General features: G+C 39.7%; 9 protein-coding genes across 9 annotated transcripts; all 9 read left to right on the forward strand.

Moving 5' to 3' along the window:
* Window positions 1-886: 886 nt before the first annotated feature.
* On the forward strand, window positions 887-3769 carry TM35_000034350 (putative cyclophilin type peptidyl-prolyl cis-trans isomerase; the record flags this gene model as incomplete). The annotated part of the gene is made up of 1 exon (XM_029022202.1): window positions 887-3769. One exon carries the CDS (start codon window positions 887-889, stop codon window positions 3767-3769), a length of 2883 nt encoding a protein of 960 aa, XP_028886748.1.
* A 487-nt stretch (window positions 3770-4256) lies between these two features.
* TM35_000034360 (glycosyltransferase) lies at window positions 4257-6149 on the forward strand (the record flags this gene model as incomplete). The annotated part of the gene is made up of 1 exon (XM_029022203.1): window positions 4257-6149. The coding sequence occupies one exon, from the start codon at window positions 4257-4259 to the stop codon at window positions 6147-6149; it is 1893 nt and encodes a 630-aa protein (XP_028886749.1).
* A 427-nt stretch (window positions 6150-6576) lies between these two features.
* TM35_000034370 (uncharacterized protein) lies at window positions 6577-9390 on the forward strand (the record flags this gene model as incomplete). The annotated part of the gene is made up of 1 exon (XM_029022204.1): window positions 6577-9390. One exon carries the CDS (start codon window positions 6577-6579, stop codon window positions 9388-9390), a length of 2814 nt encoding a protein of 937 aa, XP_028886750.1.
* A 505-nt stretch (window positions 9391-9895) lies between these two features.
* On the forward strand, window positions 9896-11050 carry TM35_000034380 (putative ARP2/3 complex subunit; the record flags this gene model as incomplete). The annotated part of the gene is made up of 1 exon (XM_029022205.1): window positions 9896-11050. The coding sequence occupies one exon, from the start codon at window positions 9896-9898 to the stop codon at window positions 11048-11050; it is 1155 nt and encodes a 384-aa protein (XP_028886751.1).
* Window positions 11051-11566: 516 nt separating this feature from the next.
* On the forward strand, window positions 11567-13570 carry TM35_000034390 (uncharacterized protein; the record flags this gene model as incomplete). Its single annotated transcript, XM_029022206.1, has 1 exon — window positions 11567-13570. One exon carries the CDS (start codon window positions 11567-11569, stop codon window positions 13568-13570), a length of 2004 nt encoding a protein of 667 aa, XP_028886752.1.
* Window positions 13571-13950: 380 nt separating this feature from the next.
* On the forward strand, window positions 13951-17643 carry TM35_000034400 (uncharacterized protein; the record flags this gene model as incomplete). Its single annotated transcript, XM_029022207.1, has 1 exon — window positions 13951-17643. One exon carries the CDS (start codon window positions 13951-13953, stop codon window positions 17641-17643), a length of 3693 nt encoding a protein of 1230 aa, XP_028886753.1.
* A 349-nt stretch (window positions 17644-17992) lies between these two features.
* On the forward strand, window positions 17993-18976 carry TM35_000034410 (uncharacterized protein; the record flags this gene model as incomplete). Its single annotated transcript, XM_029022208.1, has 1 exon — window positions 17993-18976. The coding sequence occupies one exon, from the start codon at window positions 17993-17995 to the stop codon at window positions 18974-18976; it is 984 nt and encodes a 327-aa protein (XP_028886754.1).
* Window positions 18977-19193: 217 nt separating this feature from the next.
* TM35_000034420 (putative membrane-associated protein) lies at window positions 19194-20753 on the forward strand (the record flags this gene model as incomplete). Its single annotated transcript, XM_029022209.1, has 1 exon — window positions 19194-20753. The coding sequence occupies one exon, from the start codon at window positions 19194-19196 to the stop codon at window positions 20751-20753; it is 1560 nt and encodes a 519-aa protein (XP_028886755.1).
* Window positions 20754-21210: 457 nt separating this feature from the next.
* Window positions 21211-22800, forward strand: TM35_000034430 (putative mannosyltransferase-II; the record flags this gene model as incomplete). The annotated part of the gene is made up of 1 exon (XM_029022210.1): window positions 21211-22800. The coding sequence occupies one exon, from the start codon at window positions 21211-21213 to the stop codon at window positions 22798-22800; it is 1590 nt and encodes a 529-aa protein (XP_028886756.1).
* Between the last annotated feature and the right edge of the window lie 111 nt (window positions 22801-22911).

Here is a 22911-nt window from a genome sequence, read left to right on the forward strand (position 1 = left end):
ATAAGAAAAGAAAAAAATAATTGGAGAATACATTACAAAGTGGGGAGGGGATTTCAGAAGCAATACAAAAAGAAGAGAAATAAACAAACAGAAACAAAAAAAGAAGAAAAAACACTCACAAATCAAAGACAAAAGTTTATGAGGAATGATTATCTAAAATAGAGATAAACCCATTGCAGGAGAATAAGACCACACATATTACTGTAAAATATAACAAACAAAAAAAAAAAAAATTACAATAATATCTTGTCTGTATGTACTGTTCTTCGGCATTTCTTCTCTCTGTTTCTCTTGTGACTAAGAAACACGAATGATTAGCGTAGAAAGAAAGGGGGAATGCCAAAAAAAAAAAAAAAAGTGATATCTAGAAAATTGCAGGAATAATCACTTTTATCTCTATATCTTTTTTTTTGTGTGTGTGTATGTGAAAGGTTCATTAACGCGTATATTGCGGCTGAGTACCTTTTTTCTTTCTTTTTTTTTGCATCTTTTTTTCCGTTGTTACTTTGTTTTGTTTGACTGCTTTGGTGTGTATTGTCAATATGAATGAGTCGTCTGTTGTTTTTGTTGTTGAAATCGATGCTTCTTTTTTTTCTTTTCTTTTTCTACCATTATTCCCTTACTCGTCTGCTTTTTTCCTCTCCCCTTTCTGTTTTTCCATGTTCTTGTTAATAGTTGAATGTGCTCTTGCAGATAGTGACAAAACTTGTGTATACTACATTTCTCTCTTAAAATTAAATTGTTTTGTTATTACGTTTTTGTTTTCTTTTGTGTACCTCTCTCTTTTTTTTTTTTTTTTTGCTTTTCTTCCTTTTTTTTCTTAATGTATGTACGGATGTGGTAAAGGGAAAGAGCAAAGTGAGGAGTTTTACAGATAGACAAAACGATGTCAGACTGTGAGAACAGCAATCAGAAGATTCATAATCATCATCAAGAAAATAATAATAATAATAATAATAGTAGTAGTGATGATGATGATGATGAAGACTTTCTACCTTCTATTCCAGAGGCCTTATTACATAATTCGCAGAATGAAACCGCAGTCGCAGGAATGTGTTCTGCAGAAATAACACGGGAGAAACGGCCCCGTTCCCCGAGTGGAGAACATGAAACCCTCAATAGTAATAATAACGACAATATACATAAGGAAATAGCAGAAGATGTGAATATGATAGAATCTGATGATAAGAAAGAGGAGATGTGTGTTATGAAATTACTCAATAGTGAAGGATATCCAACACCTTCACTATACGAACGTAGTTACCGCCATGATTCTATTATACATGATGTGGCTCTCGTGAAGGATGAACTTGGTGCTTTGATTGTTACAGTAGATGCGATGGGAACACTACGTGCTTGGCGTAAACTTCCACGTGGTGTATTTTTCATGGGAGAACGTCAAGGTCTTTTCCCACAAAGTGATACAGATCAAGAAAGAGAAATGAAGAAGTTGGTAGAGCACCACGTATTAGCGGATTCTCTTACCTCTTCCCTTTTTGTAGTTCGAGTTACACCACGTGTGGAGATGATAGCTGGAGTTGTGACAGTATTTGTGGAGATTCGTCGAGTGAACCCTACTTTAATGGCGGTAGAGTCACGTTTGTCTTTTCAATTTAGTGCCACTCTTCGAAATAAGAAGGCATTATCATACTGGAAAGAAACTGTTACTCCACAACCCTTCTTATTGCATTATGAATATGAACCATATATTGTTTTTTTCACATCGGAACCAAATGGATCTAGTGGTGTAATTTTATTCCCATGCTTCAGCAAGAGAAGTTTAGGTGATAATGCAGTTGCAACACTTTTACCATCTCGTCCATTAAGTACCGCTAATATTGTTTTATGTTGTCAACAACATCGTCCAAGTGGATTAGTCGTTTTGGTAGATGAAAAGGGTATTATTGACTACGCACGTATGATGACATCATGTGATGATGAAGGGAATATGATTATCTCTCTTAGTGTTGTTCCTGGTGTCCCATCTCGTGGTGCAGCAGATCCAATGATGTTACGCAAATGGATTACATTTGAGCGTCGACAAAAAACAGGTTTTTTCACCTTACTTCGTGAATCCGTTACGAATGTCAAATCATGCAAAACAATGATACCACTCAGTGTTCGTTTCTCTCCAAGTGGAAAATATTTTGTGGTGACAAGTTGTATTTTATACAATGCTTGTGTGTGTGTATGTTCACATTTGTTTGACTTTGCTAGTGGAGGCTTTCTCTGCCGTGGTGAGACGGAGGAGGTGAGTGTGCCGCAGTTGCGGGATGAAGAGTCCAAAGCAGCAGCACTCTTATCACTGCGAGGTGCGGTGTTTGATGTTGTGGTGGAAGAGGCGGTTGGGAAAGTCCCACAGAGCGGTAGAGTTGGGGGTGTGTGGGTGTTTGTGCCGGAGATCGGCGTGACTTCCTGCTCAGAAGAGCGGGTCGGCGGCAGACGCATATATGTATTTAGAGCCTCCATACCAACAACAACTACAACAACTAGTAGTAATAGTACAAAGATGGAGCTCCACATGGAACAATTACCACGTCAAATTGGAGATGTTGAGAAGAACATTCGTGAAACTCCACTGCAAGGTGTGTTATCAACAACAACAACAACAACAACAACAACAACAACAAGAAAATTTTCTAACTCTTGGCGTTTAGCTGCGCCATTGGTATTACTTCGACTTGCCATTCCCGCAAGTCAAGCATTGAAAAATCTTGTAGCGCAATCTCCTGTTGGTTTGGCACTTTCACAGGAGGATGTTAAACGCCTTTTCGTTGTGCCAAGCAGTGCGGATCTTGCTGCCGTTGCTGCTGCTGCTGCTGCTAATGGTGGAAGTACTTCTTGCGTTGGTGCTGATGATCCAATGTTCTGCACTACCTCACTTGGAGAAAATGCCCTTCTCTTGTATACAAACTATGAGGCTTCTATTGAAGGCATCGCATTGGGAAGAGATATTATAGATACAGCCACTGCAGATATGGATGCAGATATGTTAAAGTTAGAACAGATACGTCATGAAAAGATTTTAACAGAATTAACTCAGAAGCGTGATTTTAATTGTGGAGATCTGCAGCAGTTACAGTCCTCTGTTCAGGCTGTGGCACCACGGGAAACAGAAGAGACAGATAATAGAGAACAAGATAAGAAAGAGTCCATATCTACAAGAGAAAATGATATTTATGAGGAAGAAGACACAGATGTAGAGGATCGTCGAGTAAAACATATTATTACGGCATCTACATCACGTAATATAGAATGGGGAGATACAAGTATGTATGCCTCTTTCTATGTGAGTTCCTTTGGAAAAATTACGGTACACCTTATGCCATCTTTTGCTCCAAAAACTGTTGAAAATTTTATTGGATTAGTTCGTCAAGGATTTTATGATGGTTTAACATTTCATCGTGTTGTACCAGGGTTTATGATTCAGGGAGGATGTCCAATGGGGGATGGTACTGGTGGGAAGAGTATTTTTGGTGGGACTTTTGAGGATGAAGGGTTAAACATAATGGAGTATTTTCTCTATCCAAGTGTTTATTGGCTTTGTATGGCGAATCGTGGACCCAATACGAATGAATCGCAGTTTTTTATTACGGTTGGAGAAACTGCACCGTGGTTGAATGGTAAACACACTGTTTTTGGATTTGTGGTGGGAGGGAAGTCGGTGGTACAGGCAATCGTGCAGACACCAAAAGGGGAGGATGACAAACCACTGACACCCGTTGTGATGGAACGTGTCGTGGTTACAGAGAAATCTAATAACAACTGACACATGATCTAACAAGAAAAAAGAAAAAGGACTTGAAGTGAATAGTCTCTTACCAGGAATGTGTCAGGGGAGGGTAAAAAGAAAAAAAAAGAAGAAGAAGAAACGAAATAAAAAACGAGTAAAATAGCTAGGTTCTGCAAGTAAAATGTGTTAACTTTATTTGTCACCAAGTTCGAGTTATGTTTATATGTGTACGTAGATTTTTTTTTTTGTTTCATTTGTTTTTTGATTTGTTTTGTTATTATCATTATTCTTATTATTATTATTGTTATTATTATTACTATCAATAGTAGTAGTAGGAATATAGTTGATTTTTCCTGTCTTTTTTTTTAATCTTAGGATTTAATTTTATACATTATTAATAGCGATAGTAGAAATTATTTTTAGTTGTAGTGAAAGTGTGAACTGTTTGTGTGTGTGTGTGTGTGTGTGAAAAAAAAAAAAAGAGAGAGAGAGAGAGAGAGAGAGAGGGAAGGAGTAGTGTTTAATGTTGGAAGCCATGTTTGATTATGACAAACTGGTATGGACAATATTCTTTCCAGTCTTCTGTTCACTGGCCATGTGGTTTTCAATAGTATTGGCGCTTCTATTACGCTCAGATGCTGGTTGCGCGAGGCGAGAAACTGCTCGACGGACCATTCTTGATATTGAGCATTCTGGGATGCCAGTTCCTGCTTCCTTTCATAGGTACACAAAGGCAGTATTACGCCGCGCTATTGTTGTCGTGGGTGGAGACTTTGCTAGATCACCCCGCATGCAGTATCACGCTGCTAGTTTGGCAAAAAGTGGGATGTTTGATGAGGTTGTTTTGGTGGGATTTGATATGGGAAATACGCTTATTCATTCTCTAGAGTCTATGCGTTCTAGTTCTACGGATACGGATTTTATTTATCTTAGAGAGCATGATCCTCCTAGAGAGGAATATAGTTGCATCATTGATACAAGTTGCTTAATACCACCAATAACTCCTCCTCCTTTTTTTCGTTTTCTTTTTCCTCATCCACGTCTTTATTGGGTGATGTCAACATTATATCGTATGTCTATCTGTGCTGTTGTTTTTGCTTGGTTGATTATCCGTGCCTCCTTAATGGTGGTTAATAAACATGGTCAACTACTTTTAGCTGATCTTATTTTGGTACAATTACCCCCAGCTGTGCCTTTTGTTCCTATTATAAAATACCTTGTTCGCCCTTGCGTATTAATAGTAAATACAATACTGTACTATTGCTTTATAATACCTGCTTCATGGATGAAGAAAACTGCATTCAGTGAAATACATGAAGGATTAAAACTTCAACAAGAATTAAAAGAGAATAAAAATAGAAAAACTTCTTCACGGTTGGTAATGTGTCCTGCTCTAATTGTGGATTGGCACAATTTTGGATTTACAATTATGCAAAATGATGGTAGACCTTCTATAATGGTTTGGATCTATCGCTTCTTTGAGTGTAATTTATGCATTGGAAATGGTAATGTGACTGTTAGCCAAGCTATGCGAACAGCTCTTTGCCAAAGAGAAGAAAATAATGCAAGTAAAGAAATAGATTTTAAATCTAAAAAAAATCAAGTTGTGGTGTTGTATGATACAGCTCCATCTTTTTTTGGTCCTTGCTCACGAAGTCAATTTGTGGAAGAAGTATTGACACCCATGCTACAATTAACTTCTACTAGTCGTAAAGAAGTTATGGGGTTATCTCCCCCACCTGCATTTATTCTAAATGATAGTGTGAAGGAAGAAGATTCTTCTTTGGGTAATACTGGGCGTAAAGGATTATTTATGATTGCATCTACCAGCTGGACACCAGATGATGATTACACTATGGTAATAGACGCATTGGTGCGAATTGATAAACGTTTACAAAAACAACTTCAAGAAGAAGGTGGTAAGACTCTATTACATCCTGTGCGGTCTATTTGGCTTCTCGTAACTGGTAAAGGTATCTCACGGGAACGTTTTGAAAAGGCCGTTATTGCTGCTCATTTATCACCTTTAGTAATGATCACAACGGTATACTTTCAATCGTATCAACACTATGCCATGGCGCTTGGTGCGGCGGATGTGGGTCTCTGCATGCATCGTTCCTCCAGTGGACTTGACTTGCCGATGAAGGCGGTGGACATGTTGGGATCTGGTCTCCCAGTGGTCGCCCTCCGCTACGATGCCCTCAGTGAATTGCTCGATAAACAACACGGTTGGCTCTTTAGCAACGCAGAGGAGTTGGAACACATCATTTGGCATTATCTTCTCTCTTATAATACCGCTTCCAATAAAGAAGAGTCTTTGGAAATAAAAAGACGTCACGTAATGGAAAGCCGACGTGAAACATGGGATGACAAATGGAATTCGGCTGTACTTCCTCTCTTGCAGAGGTTACTCTGAATAGGGCGAAGGAAAGAAATGAAAAAAAAAAAAAAACCACAAAACAAAAGGGGGGAAAGGAACCAAAGAGAGAAGTAAAAAAAAAAAAAAAAGGCAAATTTATAAATGGGCCAGTGAAAAACAAGAAACAAAGTAACAAAAGAAAAACGAGTTTTAGTGCTAAAAACAAAATACAAAAAAAAAAATAACGAGAGAATTTCTGTATAGTAAAAAGCAGGAAATTAATGTACTTGATATTTCTTTTTTTTTGTTTAGTTTGGTTTGGTTTTTGGTACTTTTTGCGTCAGACACTCTTCTCTTTCCCTTTTTTTCTCTCTTAGTTCTTTTTCATTATTTGTACATTAAAAAGAAGAGCAAATATAGTGTAAGAAGAAAAGGAGGCAAAAAAAAAAAAGAAGTTAAGGATAAGAAATATAAAAGATTGGATATGTTTTTTATTCGATCTGGTAAGAGTGGAGGAAGTGTATTCGTGAAATGCATATGGACATCCCGATCGTATCACAGTTCTACCGGTGGTTTATACTACCGTGCTCATCACCCAGGCAATCATAGACAATCAAAAGCGGTAGGACAAGCCGCTGCGGCTGCAATGCAATCATCAGCCATAAAAAGTACGTATTGGGAAGAGAAGAGTGGAAGTTCGGAAAATATACAAGGGAGAAAAAGTGAAAATAATAATAATAATAATAATAATAATAATAATAATAATAATAATAATAACAGAAACAGCTGTGGTGCTACAAATAGTTCTTTTAACAGCATGGACTCTCCACCCATATCAGGACCGACATCTCCGCAGGCGTATTTGTATCGTCTGCATCATGGACGTTTTGATAGTTTGACTTCTCTTCTTAGTATGCCATATGCGGCACCGCCATTGCGAATTCTCACAGATGTGCTTCGTGAAGCAATGCAATTAAGACTACATCTACGGAATAAAAGAATTGAAAATATACAGAGCACCAATGATAAACAAAATAGTGATATGTTAGAAATTTTTAAACGAGTCACAAAGTCTTTATCTGACCCACTTGCTGCTCGATTACTTCTTCGAAAGGCAGTAGAAATGGTACAAGAAGTAAAAGAAGGGGTGACGGAGTTGGGAGATAACCTTAGTGAACGTGAATTTCAGCAACAATTACTTGAAATAGAATCTTTTGTCGAACAACTACGTCAATGGAATACTCCTGTTGCATTATTAACTTCTGATTCTAATACTATTTCCTCTTTAGAAGATGAAGATGTTCGATTGATGTTGGAATGGAACCTACCAGATGTTGTTATGACTGATATGTGGCGTACAGTCTTGGAGTTGTGTAGTCTGACAGGTAATTTTACTCTTGCTGTTGAATCTCTTGATCAGCTTATTAAGCTTAGTGAGTTACTTGAGCGTGTTGCTGAAAAAATGAAAGAGAATGAAAAGCAGGAAGATGAAGATCATCAATTACTAACATTTTCCTTAGATACTGTTGTGGAAACTGTGGAAGAAGAAGCGCGACATACTCTCATACCAGTCTCAGCAATTGATCATATTTATGCCATTCAAAGTTGTGTTCTTACTCGAAAATTTGATATTGCATATTCTCTCTTTCAAAGGTATATGCAACACGCTCAGAATGGTGTATTTCCTCTTGCAGAAAAAGATATTACTAAAGCACTAGTTGCTCTTGCCTCTAGTTGTAATAATACCGCTCATTTTACAGAATTACAAGAGTTATTAGTGGAAAGTGAAGCTGCTGCTGTTGTATCGGTTTCTGTGGAACTATACACTGCCGTAATTGAGGCTGTGAGTCGTGCTATTGAAAACCCAAAACGCATGTCTGTGGCCCTTGCCCTTTACCGTCGATTGCGAGATGTTGGATTACAACCAAACATCAACACATACGCCGCACTTATTGCCTGTTGTGCTACTACAAAGGAACCAACACATGCATTTGCGTTTTACCACGAGGCGCGGCAACAGTGTGGAGTTGATAACTTTACACCGGCGGTGTATACGAATTTACTGCGGGCGTATGCGACTGCCGGTTATGGGGCGGATGCGCGGCAGACGTTGGAAGTACTTGCGGAGGCCGGCGCCCCGCTTACACGCAGTGCCTTCCACGCCGTGCTCTCCTCTGCTCAGACGGTGCGGGATGCGGAGGAGGTGGTGAGCCTTATGCAGACATCCTACAAGATTGCACCCACTCCACAAACGTATGCATATTTGATCAAAACAGCAAGTCTTAATCCTAATGGTGTTTCTACTGTTCTTCGTATGTTTGATTGGCATGAACTTACACTCAAGAATCTATTAGAGAGTGGGAGTATCATTACACAACTCTCTCCTCAGGAAACACTTGATGAACATACAGAAAAACGAACAGCCCTTAGTACGAGTGGTACTGCTGTTACATTAGAAGAAAATATTTTAACACACTACCCAATTTATGGTGAAGCTGTTGAGACAGCACTTTTACGACTTCGTGTAGATCCTACAATGGATCCACGTCTTGATGCCTATATGCGTCCACTCTTACGTGTAGCTCAATTACGTATGAATACTTTTACTGGAATGAGTCCACAGGCACCCACACGTATTCCTAAAGGTTCTGCTATTGCTGTTCTGGCACCTGATGTTTTGGCAAACATTGAAGAGTGGTTTATTCCTTTTGTTTCTTATTACTCTGCGATAGTGATTCCACATTCTTCACTTGTAGCATTACGACGTGGAGGTGGACGACGAATTGACACTACCTTTGAAAAAGGACCACAACAATTACTTAATGATTCAGATTGGCGTGAGTTAGGATCAGAGCAGGAAGTTATAGTGGAAACACGACGGCGTATTTTAATGCAATTTTTACAAAAATATCGTGATGTTATTCATTTAGTTTCTTTAAAAGAGGAACTGGCATTAAGCCGTGATTGTGATCGTTATGGTATTGGTGTAAAGAATATATTTGCCAGATCTGCTGCCTTTGCGCTAAACTTGGCACGTATGGACATTGTGAATGCAAGGAAAGTGTATGCTGAACAAGATTGTAATATCGTTTTGGTCTCAGCTGATTTTGATAAATGCGGCAAGTATGTAGTAGATCTCAGACGGGAATTACTTCCGCATCCGAAAGATACCGACAGCAGAAGCCTTAGTGGTCTTACAGATGGACTGCAGCGGGTGTGGTATCATAACCCTCGCACAAGTCCGCAGTGGCGACCACCACAAGTCTCAGTTGCCTCTCTTGTTGACAGTGCTAATTAGCACAGAAGATTGTGAGGCACAGTGATTAAAACTCAAGACTAATAGAATGGTGATACATTAGCTTATTTAATGAATTACAGTACAAGTAATATAAAACAAAATAAAAGTAAAACGAGAAGAGGTATTATGGGGTGTTGGAGAAGAGAAGAAGTAAGAAAGGGAAATTGTTTTTTTTTCTTTTTTTCTTACTTTGATTTTCATATATATATATATATATATATATATTCCTATCCCCTTGTTACCTTTGTTACTACAAAAAAAAATGTGGTTGCTTTGGTGGTTTATGTTTCTTTCTTTATTTTTTTTTTTTTATTCTTGTTGCTGTTTTCACCGTTTCTATTAGCTAATTATCGGTTGGTGGTAGGTGGGAAACGAAAAAAGAAGGGTTGCGTCAGTAGGAGTAATAACAGAAAAAAAAAAGAAGAAGAAAAGAAAAAAAAAAAAAGGTTGAGGTTTGGGAGAGTACATTGGATATTTCACGAGTGAAAACATATTAGTATATATTATGACTACAGAGAAGTTGAAAGATACAATTTGTGGGGCAGCTGTTATTGGCCTTTCGTTCAATAATGATTTCTCCGAGTGCACTTTTTCCCCGAATAATCACTTGGTACATGTTGCGAAATGCAAAAATAAAATGGACTGTAGTACTTGGGAAATTTACGATACTTTAGAGCAGCATGATCAGTCTGTATCTGCTACTGCCTGGCATGGAGCAACAGACCGTATTTTATCATGTTCCCAAGATCGTACAGCCTTTGTATGGTGCCGGAATGCTAAGGGGAAATGGAAACCGCAAATGGTATTACTTGATGCAGGTGTAAAGAGGGGACTTACATGCTGTGCGTGGAGTTACTCTGGAGGAAAGATTTATGTTGGTTCTGCTGCAGCTAACATTGCCGTAGGACGTTTTGATCCTAATGATGAATGGTGGATTTGTCGTTTACTGGAAGGTCATACTAGCACAGTAACAGCACTCGCCCCACACCCATCAGACGACACAATATTAGCTTCTGGTGGGACTGATGGGAAATTATTGCTGGTTTCTACCTTTGTGAAGAAATTAGACACGCAGAAATCATCCTCCTTTGGTCATGTCTATATGGAAAAACAGTTTGGGGCATGGGTTCATGCTATGGCTTGGACACCATCTGGTCAGAGAATTGCAGTTGCCACACATGATAGTAGAGTGCATATTATTGATCTTTCTTCTTTTTCTGGCAGTGTTGAAGAGAATACATGTTCTTCAACCTTGTATACAGTCAATTTGTCTATACTCCCACTAAAGGCTCTCACGTTTGTAGTGGATGATCACCTTGTTGGTGGGGGTTTCGACTACTATCCAGTTCTTTTCACTCCAGTAGATAATGGTGTGGGGTGGCGTATGACTGGTAAGTGGACCATGGATCGTAAAAAAGGAGTAAAAACGGCACAGCAACTTGCACGTGAACGTTTTCAGAATGAAGCACGTATTGGTCAGATTGAACTACTAGATGAGGAACAAACACGACATAAGAATACTATCAATAGCGTTATTAGTCTTCTTACGGGTAATTCTGCGATTGCTGCTGCACCAGGGATTGATGATCCTGTTTTTGCCACTGGTAGTTTGGATGGTCGCGTAGAAGTATGGACAATGAGAGACGTCACATTTATCTAGGCCATCCGAAAAAAAAAAAAAAAGGAAAGAGGGAAACAAGAAATATAATAGTGAATTCTTTTTTTTTTCTTTTGTTCGTCATTCTTGGTGATATTACTTTTATTATTATTTTTTTTTTTCTTCCTTCCTTGGTACTATTCTCTGAAACGGAACATCCTGTATGGCACATGTAGAGATTTTCAAGAAGGAAAAAAAAAGAGGGTGAATGGATGGGAGAAAGAGAAAAAAAGGAATGGACTGGCACGTATAATTCGTAGAAGGTAACAGTAATATTTGAAGTATTTACCTCTACTAATGGGAATATCCATTTTTTTTTTTTTTTTGTGTGTGTGTGTGTCTGCGTTTTTGGAAACTGTTATCTTCTTTCCTTATTCTTTACTGCGTTCTCAATCTCATCTGTCATGGTGACCTCCTAATGATGTGAATTATAAAAAGAAGGGGGAAGGAGGTGCCTACCAAATATATATATATTGATAGATAGATAGATTTCAATTTAGAATTGGGGATGCGATGATTATGACAACAACACCACATGACTCTGTTCTCTATCACGGCAAGGTGGAAAAGATTGGTGCTGATGGTTCCAGCCTGCCGCGCAGTGTGTTTGTCACACCATCTGCACTACTTGTCGCTCTTCCCGCTGGTGGTGTTACGCGGACGATAACGCTTGCGAACATGATAGAACTTAGGTTTGTAGAGCGTGAAATTGGTAGTGGTTTTCGCTGCACAGTGCGGGCACGTAATGAACCGGTGCTCATCCTTGACTTTGCCAATCATGATAACATGATTCGATTCACAGATGCTGTGCGAGGAGCGGCAAGTCATGTACGTATGGTTCATAGTAGTAGTAGTAGTGGTGGTGTTGGTGATAACCTCCGCGAGAGGCATATTACGTTGGATGTACCCCGTCCTGGGACGAAAGGAGTCCGATTTGTGGAACCCCCGGAGTTTTCAAGGCCGAGTTCATCTCCAGCTGTTTCATCCTTTGCCCCTGGCGTAGGTAGCAGCAGCAACAGCTATAATAGCAACAGCAATAGCAATAACACCACTACGCATCACCGTCTCTCATCTCCCTCTACCTCTGTGATTCCAATAGAGCCGCTGGAGGGAGTTGGAACTTCCTCAAGAGAGACGCGACGTGTGGGTCTCTTTGATCTATCACCTGATACCCACATCTCACCATTCCGCCGAGAGTCATTTCTACACGCTTTGGGGAGTCCTAGTGAAAATAATGCATCCATGCAGACCAATAGAAGTATCAATGGAAGTGGTGGTGGTGGTGGTGGTGATAGTAGTTATCACAGGAAAGTAACACCACCATACATCAATAATACATCTGTGTTGTATGAGAATGATATCACTCGCCCATTATCACAGCAGCAATCACCTGCATCTTGGACTCAGTCCTTGCAATCACCAGAGCGAACAAGGTTACAGGAAGATTCACTTAAGGAACTTCGTGCTCAACGGGATACTACTACAAGTATACAACAACGCCTTACAACAGAGCTGGAAATGCGAGAGCAAACTATAAGTAAATTAAAGGATGAATTACAAGAAAAAAATGCCTTTATTGATGATCTAAAATCGGCTCTTCGATCGCAGGAAAGTGTCTTTCAGGAAATGCTTAAAACCACTGAACAGCTACGTTTAGCTGAAGGATCTAGAAATCAGATGGAAAAGCAGGTAGAGTTACTTCGAGTAGAAGTAAAACATCTTGAGAATCTTCTTAAACAAAAGGAAGAGAGTTATACGAAAGAAATGGCAACAAAACTATCCGAATTACATGAGTCACATTCGAAAGAAGTAGAATCATTAAAGGAAGCCTTTGCGCAGTATGATGCACAGATAACCAATTATGTAGAAAATCTTGAGAAGGAAAAGGATCGTGAGGCACAAAACTGGAATGAAAAGGAAAGATTGTTGCAGAAACAGATAAAGTCTCAACAAGATGAGATTACTGAACTCATGACTGTGTTGGCATCACAACCTGAAAAGAACTCTTCTGCTACTCTACACCTACCAACAGAAGGGAAAGAAGGTATTGGAAGGAAATCAATACATGGGTTATTATCATCTCAGGAAAAGCGACAAACACCGCGTCGGTCTCGTCAGACAACACCAGCTGCTTTCACGACACCAGCACTAGAATTTCGACTGGCGTCATTAGAAGAAGAGCTTGCGCGCAACCGATTACGCGAAAAAGTAGGTCGCTATGCTAAAACTAGAAGGCGAACACTTCAAAGTAGCTCTTTTGTCAAGCGTAAGAATAATAATGATAATGATGATGATTCTTATAACGATAATCATAACAGTGATACCAATGAAGATGATGGTGATATGAAAAGTGAACATGTTGATCATAGAGGTACTCATACAAATTCAGGAGTATCCCCAGGGTCATCATCGCGGCGATTTCATACACCTCATGTAGGAGCAATAACAAGAGGTGAAGAGAATTCATCATTGCCGCTATCTCCAAAACCTTCACGTGGTACTCGAAATCGTGCTATTCTCTAATATTAGAAAGAGAGGATGTGTTCCGCAGATTATTGTGGTGTTTTTTTTTTCCTCATTTATTTTTTTTTAACGTAGTTTGTGTAAACACATATTGTACGTTTCTGTATTTTTTCGTTCTTGTTTTTTTTTTTTTTTTTTGTTCTTTGACCTTTGTTTTAAGTTACTTTTTTATGCCCTTTTGTATCTGTATCTGCTTGTGCATACACATTATGTTTATGCATTTGTTAGGTATCTGTAGAATGAAGGTTTGCGTTTATGATGTAATAATCTGCTTTTTTTTTTTAATGAGTTTTTATTTTGTTGTTCTTTTTTTTTTATTCTTTAATTATTTGTTTCTCTTTTTTTTCTTATTATTATTTTACTATACTCCAAGAAAGGAAATGTCTCTTACACCGTACCACCTACACTGGTCGGATGGACTCATAAAGCGTGTGGAGCTACGGCTGCGTCAACTGCATGCATGTATGGAGGAATTTTATCAGATGAATAATTATTCCTTCACTGTTCGCAGTACGACAGCCTCAGGGGCGGTATCAGATAATGATAACCATAAGCAACGTGGTAATGAGAATGCTAATCAACCGGAGGGACCCATCAACACTGTTGGAAGTTTTCTTCTTCGTACCTGTGTACACTCAACGTCGTTCTATGAAACACAAGCGGAGCGTGGTGTAGGTGCAGATCTTGCACTTATAGTGCCAGAGGAAGTTTGTTCGCTTAAAGACATTCAAGATGGTTTGTACTTGGAAAAACGACAAGAGTTCCTCCTAAAGGTAGAGAAGTATTTGAAGAAATATAATGAGGAGATGCTTAAGAAGACAGTAGCAGGAGCAGAAGGAAAACAACATGGTAAAGATAAAGAAAATGACAGTGATGATGATGAAGATGAGGAGGAGGAGGATAATGAAAATAAGGTTTTACATTCACCAGTTATATGGGATATTCAAAAAATTCCATTTGGTGGTTGCTGGGCTAATAGAGAGAAACAAATCCTTCGAATCACTTTTATTAAGGTAAAGGGAGATAAAAAGATGAAACGAGAAGTTTTTCATGTGGATGTACACTTCCAACCCATTGCATTAACAGGACGTATTGCAAGTGCTGCTGCTGTTCGTAAAAACTCACATTACAGTTACCTTGTACAGGAAGATGCTCTCATGACAGTTCATTTGCGTAAGTTACATGAACTTTACTCTCAAAGTCAATCACTTCTTCGCGCCACTGTATTTCTCAAGTGTTGGGCGCACCATGTTGGTCTGATGTCAAGTACATCAGGTCATCCTGAGGGTTTAAGCGGATTCCACATATCAGCATTTGTTCTACGCCTTGTTGAAGAAGGTGTTATCTCTCCCTCCATGTCTGAAGAGAATGTGGTTCGTGCCGTGTGGGTAAACATATCTCGTGGATTTACATCCAAGACGAGTGATAACCGCAGTGGTGTGGGCAGCAGTAGGGAGATGTGTATTCCTGCATCCGAGGAGCGTGGGGAGGTGGCAGTGCTGCGTCTCTCAGGTGAGACGATGAATCTTCTCTTCCGCACCTCCGCTGACTTTTTTGAACACGTCGTGCAGTCCGCTGCGGTGGAGGCGCTCGCGATGTCGGCGGCCGTTGAGGCGGTCACACGCCTGCCGTTCCGTCCGCTGCCGCTGCGGTTTGACTTTTGCCTCGTCGTGGCGCTTGCCGGGGGCGACAGCGGCGCTGAGCGGCCGGAACTGCGGGGAGTTGTGCTCGAGGCGCTCGCCCCCCGCGCCCGCTACGCGACGGTGTGGCGCTGCGGCCCCGACACGTTGAGGGTCGCCGTGCGGGCGGCGGACGGGGAGGCGGCGGCGCGCAGTCGACTCACGCGGGGCCCGCCGCTCGAAGACACCGCCGCCGTCGCCCGTTTTGATGAGTTTTGGGGCACCAGCGTCACTTCAACAAGGCAGTTCCCAGACGGTGGCGTCTATCGCTGCGTTCTCTGGAACTTTGAAGACACCCTCAACGACAAGGACGGTCAATTGCCAATGCTACCTGCTGCCGTTGTGATGGCACGCGTACTGGAATTTGCACTACGTCGTCATATCGCTCCAGAGGCACGAGTGCAACAGTTAATGAACGGTCTGCACGGAATACTTTACGAACGTGTGGGAAGCGAGTGGCGTGATGCTGCACCTCTTGTACAAAAAACTATTATGGAGGCGTGTAGAGATGTGGAAACCATGGTCGCCGCCATTCCACGAACATCACTTCCGTGTAAACTTACATCACTTGATATCATCGCACCTACCGAACGATATACCGCAACTTTTCCAGTTCGTCCTCATCTTGCTCTAACATACACAACAGATGATCTGACGCAACCATGTTTTGCTGGAATTAGTACCGCCTCAGTTATTGAACCTATTCATGCTGTTTTGACTATTGATGATAAAAATAAAATTCCTGATACACCTGAAGCCATTGCAAAAATTAAAGGAGCTATATGTGCCCAACTATCTAAGGTACTACAAGAGCACTATGGTAAAGATAATAGACAAAGTAAAAAGAAGAATAACTCTATTAAGGCGAAGAAAGAGGAAAACAGTCTTCAAGGTCAAGAAGGAGAAACAGAAAAGAAAAAGTTTCGTGTACGTACATCATGTACAAGCCATTCGGTAGATATCATCTATAAAGGTTTTCTTTTTCGTTTGTATATTGCTCATTACCGTGAAGTTTCATTGTTAAAAGCGTTACAACGAGAATCGGAAGCAGCTATGATTGAGCGAAAATTATTCTGGAGTGTTCAACATGCTAAGTTTTTACGTACCATTGCCTTTGGTCACCAAAGTTACGCCACAGCGACACGGTTAGCTAATCGTTGGTTAAGTTCTATGGTTTTACTTGAATTTATACTTCCTGAAGCAGTGGAACTACTCGTAGCAAACGCCTACCTTGGTTCAAATCCTCCAAAGACATCAGAGGCTGGATTTATGCGTTTTCTTCAATTACTCGCTACACATGACTGGTCAACTCCACTGGTTCTTCCATATGCCGTGGATGATAAAGTACAGGCGGATGCCGCAGCATTGATGCGTACTATGGGTGAACAGCAAGGTATGTTTATTGCGACACCCTATGCCCCACTTGAAAGTCCATTTACAGCGCATACTCCGAGACCAATGATTATGCATCGTGTGGTACAGTTGGCTAAAAATGCCATGGTATTGTTACTTAACCTTATTGATGGTCGTGGTAATTCCACAGAAATTGAAGCCACCCTCTTTACCCCAGACCCACGTGTGTTTGATTTTCATATGGCATTTCATCCAGATCTTTTATTACAACCTGATCGAGCTCTCACTCCTCCTTTTGCAGAACTGCATATGAATATGATAGAAGGATCAGAAACAGAAGCTGAAGGAGCATTTAACAATTCCTCTAATGTCGGTGGTGGTGTTTCACCTACTTTGGGATCAACTTCAGCAATAACTACAAAAGTATCATCACTAGCTACAGGAGCCTCACCTTTTCATTCCTCTCGTGTATGGCAGTTGGATGAACTAGAAGAAGAGAAGAGTTCTTTATACTTGACAGAGCTTGTGGAGAGAGAACCGGCAGCGCATGTTGTGCGAACTGTTCGTGCTGTCACCCGAGACCGATGCATGGTATTTTTTGACTGCATCGCACCGCGTGATATCTATGTTATTACTATAACACCTTCACCGATGCGGGATCATTGTAAAAAGCTGCATGATGATATTCTTCGCGTCAGTCGTGGTGCCCTGTTACCTGCTGATTGGACACTGGGAGGAACAGCAGCAGCTGCTGCAGAGGCAAAATCCAAACGAAAAAATGCGGTAACTTCCACAAAAAGAACGGTTGATAACAAAAAGAAGCCTGTTGTAGCTGAGAAAAAATCAAGTCAACAAAAACGCCTTCGCAAGGAGGAGGAAGCGGAAGAAGAAGAAGAGGGTGTTTCAGAAGGAGTGCAGCAACTGGTTAATCAACGTGGGAAAAAATCCCGGTATACTGCAGCAAATGAAGAAGGTGATAAAAAAAAGAAGGCGTCTCAGTCAGTAAACAATTCCAAAATGAAGAAGAGGAAAGTAAATTAAATCTAATTGGACGTGAAAAAACACGACCAACTCTACAATCGATTAAACATTTTGTGGAGTGATCCTATAAAATGATGAGTGAAATCAATGAAAAAAAAAAGAAAAATATTTTTACATATGAGTAACAAAAAAAAAAAAAAACTTCAAGTAAAGGATCAAAACAATCTGAGATATTGGATTATCCTATATCTATACTTTTCTTTTGCATTTATAATAACTTCTTTTATTTTCTTCAATGTGATGATGATTATTATTATTATTATTGTTAGAGTTTTTTTTTTTTCTTTCTTTTCTTTTTATTACTTCTCTATTGGGGCTCGGCAATGGTCATAGTACTTGAAAGTACAGAATGTTGCGGCAGGTGACAATACTGCTGCTACCTCGTAAAGTATCTCTTTTGTATACACGTAGACTAGTTCCACAACGACAAGTAATACCCACTAGACACCCACTACGTAGAGGGGCACTCTTACTTGAGCTTGATAAGCCATCACAGGATGATGTAAAGGCAATGATGAAAAAAGAAGATAATGGTAACATGACAAATGGGGAAGAGGAATATGATAAAAAAAATAAGAAGAGATTAATTTCTACATATCATGTATCATCATCTGATGTAGCATTGCCTTCCAGCAGTAACAGTAGTACTAGTTCCCATTCTGGTGTTAGTAACACCTACCTTGTTCCTTCTCATTACGCAAATAAAGTGGAGAAGGCTGCCCTACATGTGGATAAGTTAGCACAAGGTTCTTTTTCTCATACAAATACCGTATCTTCAAACTCCAGAGTGCGTCAGCGTACATCTATGGAAACACTACAGACACAGGATTCTATCCTTCGCGAGATGTTTAATGACGCTAATAAACGCTGTATTCAACTTCGAAAAGACACTGTCTCCCTGCAGGAGGAACGTCGTGCTTTCCGTCTCTCGCACGGCCGCACACCAACAAAGACGGAAGTTTCTCCCACTGTTCACATTCCGTTAGCGCCTGTTGCGGCACTGAAGCTCACGAAGTACTTCAGTCCGCATGCATCTGCCCGGGAGGCGGTACAACACGCCCTTCGCCTTCAGCAGCACGTAGCGACAAATGCACTGCGGCGCAGCGGTGAGAAAACACTCTTTCGCTGTCTGCGCTGCTTTCACGTGTACACTGCGCGGCCAAGTACACTGTTGCGTGATGGCACAGAACCGCCTTCGGTGCAACGTTGGCGAAAGTGTAGTGTGGGGAAGCGGCGAGATGCACTTGTGCGAAATCCGAATTGCTGTCCATCGTGTGGAAGCAAAAAGGCACAGTGGATGATGGAGTACGTGCATTACCGAACCCACGGTTAAACAAATTGTTGTATAATTTCTTTATTTCTTTCTCTGGAGTTTTTTTTTTTTTTTCTCTCCCATTTTGTGTGTTTTACTGTCTATATTATAAACTACTGTGATCTTTGGAAAAAAAAAAAAGGAAACATACTTATTTTTCTTCCTATTTTGCTTCTTTTGTTGTTTTGTTTTCTTGTGTGTTTTATTAATGATTTCCCCCTTTTTCCGTTGTAGACTAATGGAGTGCTCGGAACGGGGACACGTATATGTCTCTCGTCGGTCACGTGTAAAGACAACAGTGCGTAGAGCCGCTCTTCTTTTGATATTAATAGTCCTCTTGTTCTGGATTCAATTAAGGGACACTTCTCAGACTTCTGAGGATGAAAATGTTGTACAAGGACATAATATAGATGTTAGTGTTTCTCATTCAACACCTGTGCATCTGACAGTCTCACCGCCGACCTTATCTGGTTCTGGTGTTTCAGGGACACAACCTGTTGCTACTCCCCCAATTACTAGTACTTCTCCTAGTGATGCTCCTGTTGAAGTCATTGTACATAATAATCCTGGTACCATTCATGGAGCTACCTTTGCAAACAGTGGTCATGATGGTGGTCCCTTTATTACATCACTTAATCGTCTTGGATATTGTCATTATGAAGTTCATAATTTTTGTGTTGAACGAGGTACTTTAGTGTTTTTCCATGATGCTAAACAATCATCCCATCGGTTTAAAGGAGGTATGCGTGCATGCAATGAATTCTCTCGACATAGTCCATCTATTTATATAAAGTACTGGTCAAATCCACTTCCAAATGACACTACAACGGTACTTCCAGGACCTCTTAACACCATCACCAAAGGATGGATTCTTCAGTTTTGGTGTCAGGATCTCTTTCATATGACACTTTCACTTCTTCCAGCTTTTCAAACCAAAGATGCGGTTGGGCAATCTGATGCTGATGTGTACATTAGGATAGCAAAAGGAAGAAGACATAAAGGTGGTTACTGTAACGTAAAGCTTGGTAATCCACTAAATTTTGAAGATACACACAATACAAAATATGGACAAGATCGACAGTTTCCTTTTGCAGGAAACCCATATTGGCCATTTTACCGTATTTTAACTAATCATCCAGAGAAAATTCATCCCTTAGTCTCTGGACAAAGTGTGCAAACAGCATGTTATAGACATGGAATAATAGATAAACGGTATATTAAAGATATGATGGGAGCAGAGGCACGTAACTATAGTGCTAGTATTCTTGATTTATTAGGTGTTCCTCCTGGAAATCCACTACCTTGTGGGAAAAAGTATCGTGTAACAATTATTGATAGACGAGGTCGTACACGTCGACTGACGAATATACCTGCTATTGTTGAACTAGCGCATAAAATGGGATTTGAAGCCCATTCCGTAGCTTTTGAAACACTTCCTATTCGAGAACAATTACGTGTTATCACGTTAACGGATGTGTTGTTAGGTGTTCATGGAAATGGACTTATGTGGCTTCAATTTCTTCCACCGGGTTCTGTTGTGATCGAGTTGGTTGGAGTGTGGTATACACCGTATGCACTTCTGTGGGGTCACACCTATTTACATTCCATGATGCGAAACAATCCAGAGTACAAACGATTGTGTGAATATCATCCATTTGCACATAACTTAACGGAAATTCAAGAGCTGCTCGAGCAGGCAAAAACGGCGTTGGATCAAAGTAGATGCGGTAAAACACCATTTGAATCGCCTAATAAAAGGCTTGGAGATTTATATGGCAGCTGTGCCCCACACTGTTAGTGTTTTTATTTATTGTTGTTATTGTTGTTGTTATTTCGATTTAAACATACATGAAGAGAGAGGGGTGGATGTTACAAGAAGGAGAAAAAGAAAGAAAAAAGTGATCTATCTTCAAGGGAGGTTGTCAGAAAACAGAAAAATGGAGGGGGTGGGGGTAGCGAATACAAATGTCATGTATTTTACCTCAACTTTAAGAATATTGTTTATTTGAAAGAAAAAAAAAAGAAAGGAGAAATAGTTGTTGTTTTTTTTTTTCCCAGTTTCTTTGGCATTTCATCTATATTTGCTCATAATTGGAATATGTTTGCTTATTATTTTTATTTTTTTTTTCTTGGTGTATATTTATCTCCTCTTTAAATTTATCTATGCTTTAATAAAGAGTGACTTATGTTTTTATTTATTTTTTCTCTTTTTCTCTCTCTTTGATGATATGGTCTAGAGAAAAAGAAAGAAAGGGATGACTGAATCCCCATCAAAACAAGCTCGAAGTGATGTTTTCCTTCAACTTGCTCGTTGCTCAGAGATTAAATTATTTTTTCTCGTATTAATATTTCGTTTGCTTGTACTTATGGGTATGATATTTACTCATGCCGTTCTACCAAAGATTATTGGTGTTGAACTCCTTTTTGATACGAGTATGTTGCTTCATAATGATACAAGCAATCAATGGGTATTTCTTGATTTCCCACGAAACTGGGATGTAGTACACTTTTCCCATATCTCAAAATATGGATATTCACATGAAAATGTTTGTGCATTTTTCCCGTTTCTTCCGACAATTCTTCGTATTATCTCATGGGTGAGTAAGACTTTATTACCATCATCTCTTACAGTTATTCCTGTTTCTTTCTTAGCTGCATTATTAAATATCTTTTTAAATGCTGCTGGGGCTGTTATTCTTCGTCGTATTACTCTCTTGACACTTGTTGGTCTTCCAACAAGAGATGAGAATATATCACTTCATACAGGAACATGGTTAGATGAGGTTCCACCACCCCCACCATCACGTTCATCTAAAAATACAGAAGAAGATGGAAAAGCCATAATGTTAAGACGTTGGCGAGAAGTTGGAGCATCTATTTTGATGTGGATATTATCACCAGCTGGTGTTTTTACGGTAGTTCCTTATACGGAGAGTCTCTTTTCACTCTTAACGTTTTTAGGTATCTATTTTCTTATTATTCCTTCCCCAGTTGGAAGAAAAGAAGCTTTGACGCAAGCTGCTCTTACAGAGGTTGGAGCTGTAATATGTTTTACTGTTGCGGGATTTGTTCGTTCTAACGCGTTTATTTGCATGGGATTCCTTATTTACCCTATATTTCTACAAATATTCTTTTTTGAAAGATACAAAAAACGATTTCATATGCGGTATGGAAACAATGTATTAATTTCTCGTTGGCCAAGTTTCTTAAGATGTATAATCGTTATCGCTGAAATGGGAATCATTCTTACACCGTACCTTGTAATGAATTACTTCTGTTTTAATCGGTTTGTTCCCTTATGGGATAATGCATCAAAATCGATAATTGGTAATAGGTTCTGGGCTTTCTATGGAACAATGCAAAAGCGTTATTGGAATGTAGGGTTTCTTGCATCATATACATTAAAAAATTTACCAAACGTTTTTATTGCTTCCCCTCTGGTTTACTTCACTCTAAGAACTTTTGTGAAATTGTATTTATGCGCATCTCAGAAAAAAATAAAATCACCGACTTCTTTACCGTGTGCAGTAGAAGGAAAAAATGGTAGAATTTCTCACACGCATAATGTAAGAAGTTTTATTTCTGTATTGAAAAGTACTTTCCATGTTCTTATTCAATCATCCAATATTACATGTCTTCTGTTTATGATTCTATTTGGGACCACTATGGTACATGTGAATGTGGTGAATCGGTTTACGGTGTCTTATCCCGCTCTTTATTGGATTTGGGCTCGACAGATTGTGTGGGACCCAATGGGCGGGCACACAGTCGTGATGTTTCGCTTCTTCCTCACATGGATATGTATTGGGACGCTTTTCTTTCCCAACGGAATGCCATGGACATAGAAATTAATAAACTATCTGATGATGGATTATATAAGCATGATTAATAATAATATTTTATTTCTCTCTTGTTTTTTTTTTTTTTGTTATTCTTGTTGATATTTTTGTTGTTGT

This window comes from Trypanosoma theileri (genome assembly GCF_002087225.1).
Source record: "Trypanosoma theileri isolate Edinburgh chromosome Unknown TM35_Tth_3_V1, whole genome shotgun sequence".
In the NCBI taxonomy this organism is placed as follows: Eukaryota; Euglenozoa; class Kinetoplastea; order Trypanosomatida; family Trypanosomatidae; genus Trypanosoma; species Trypanosoma theileri.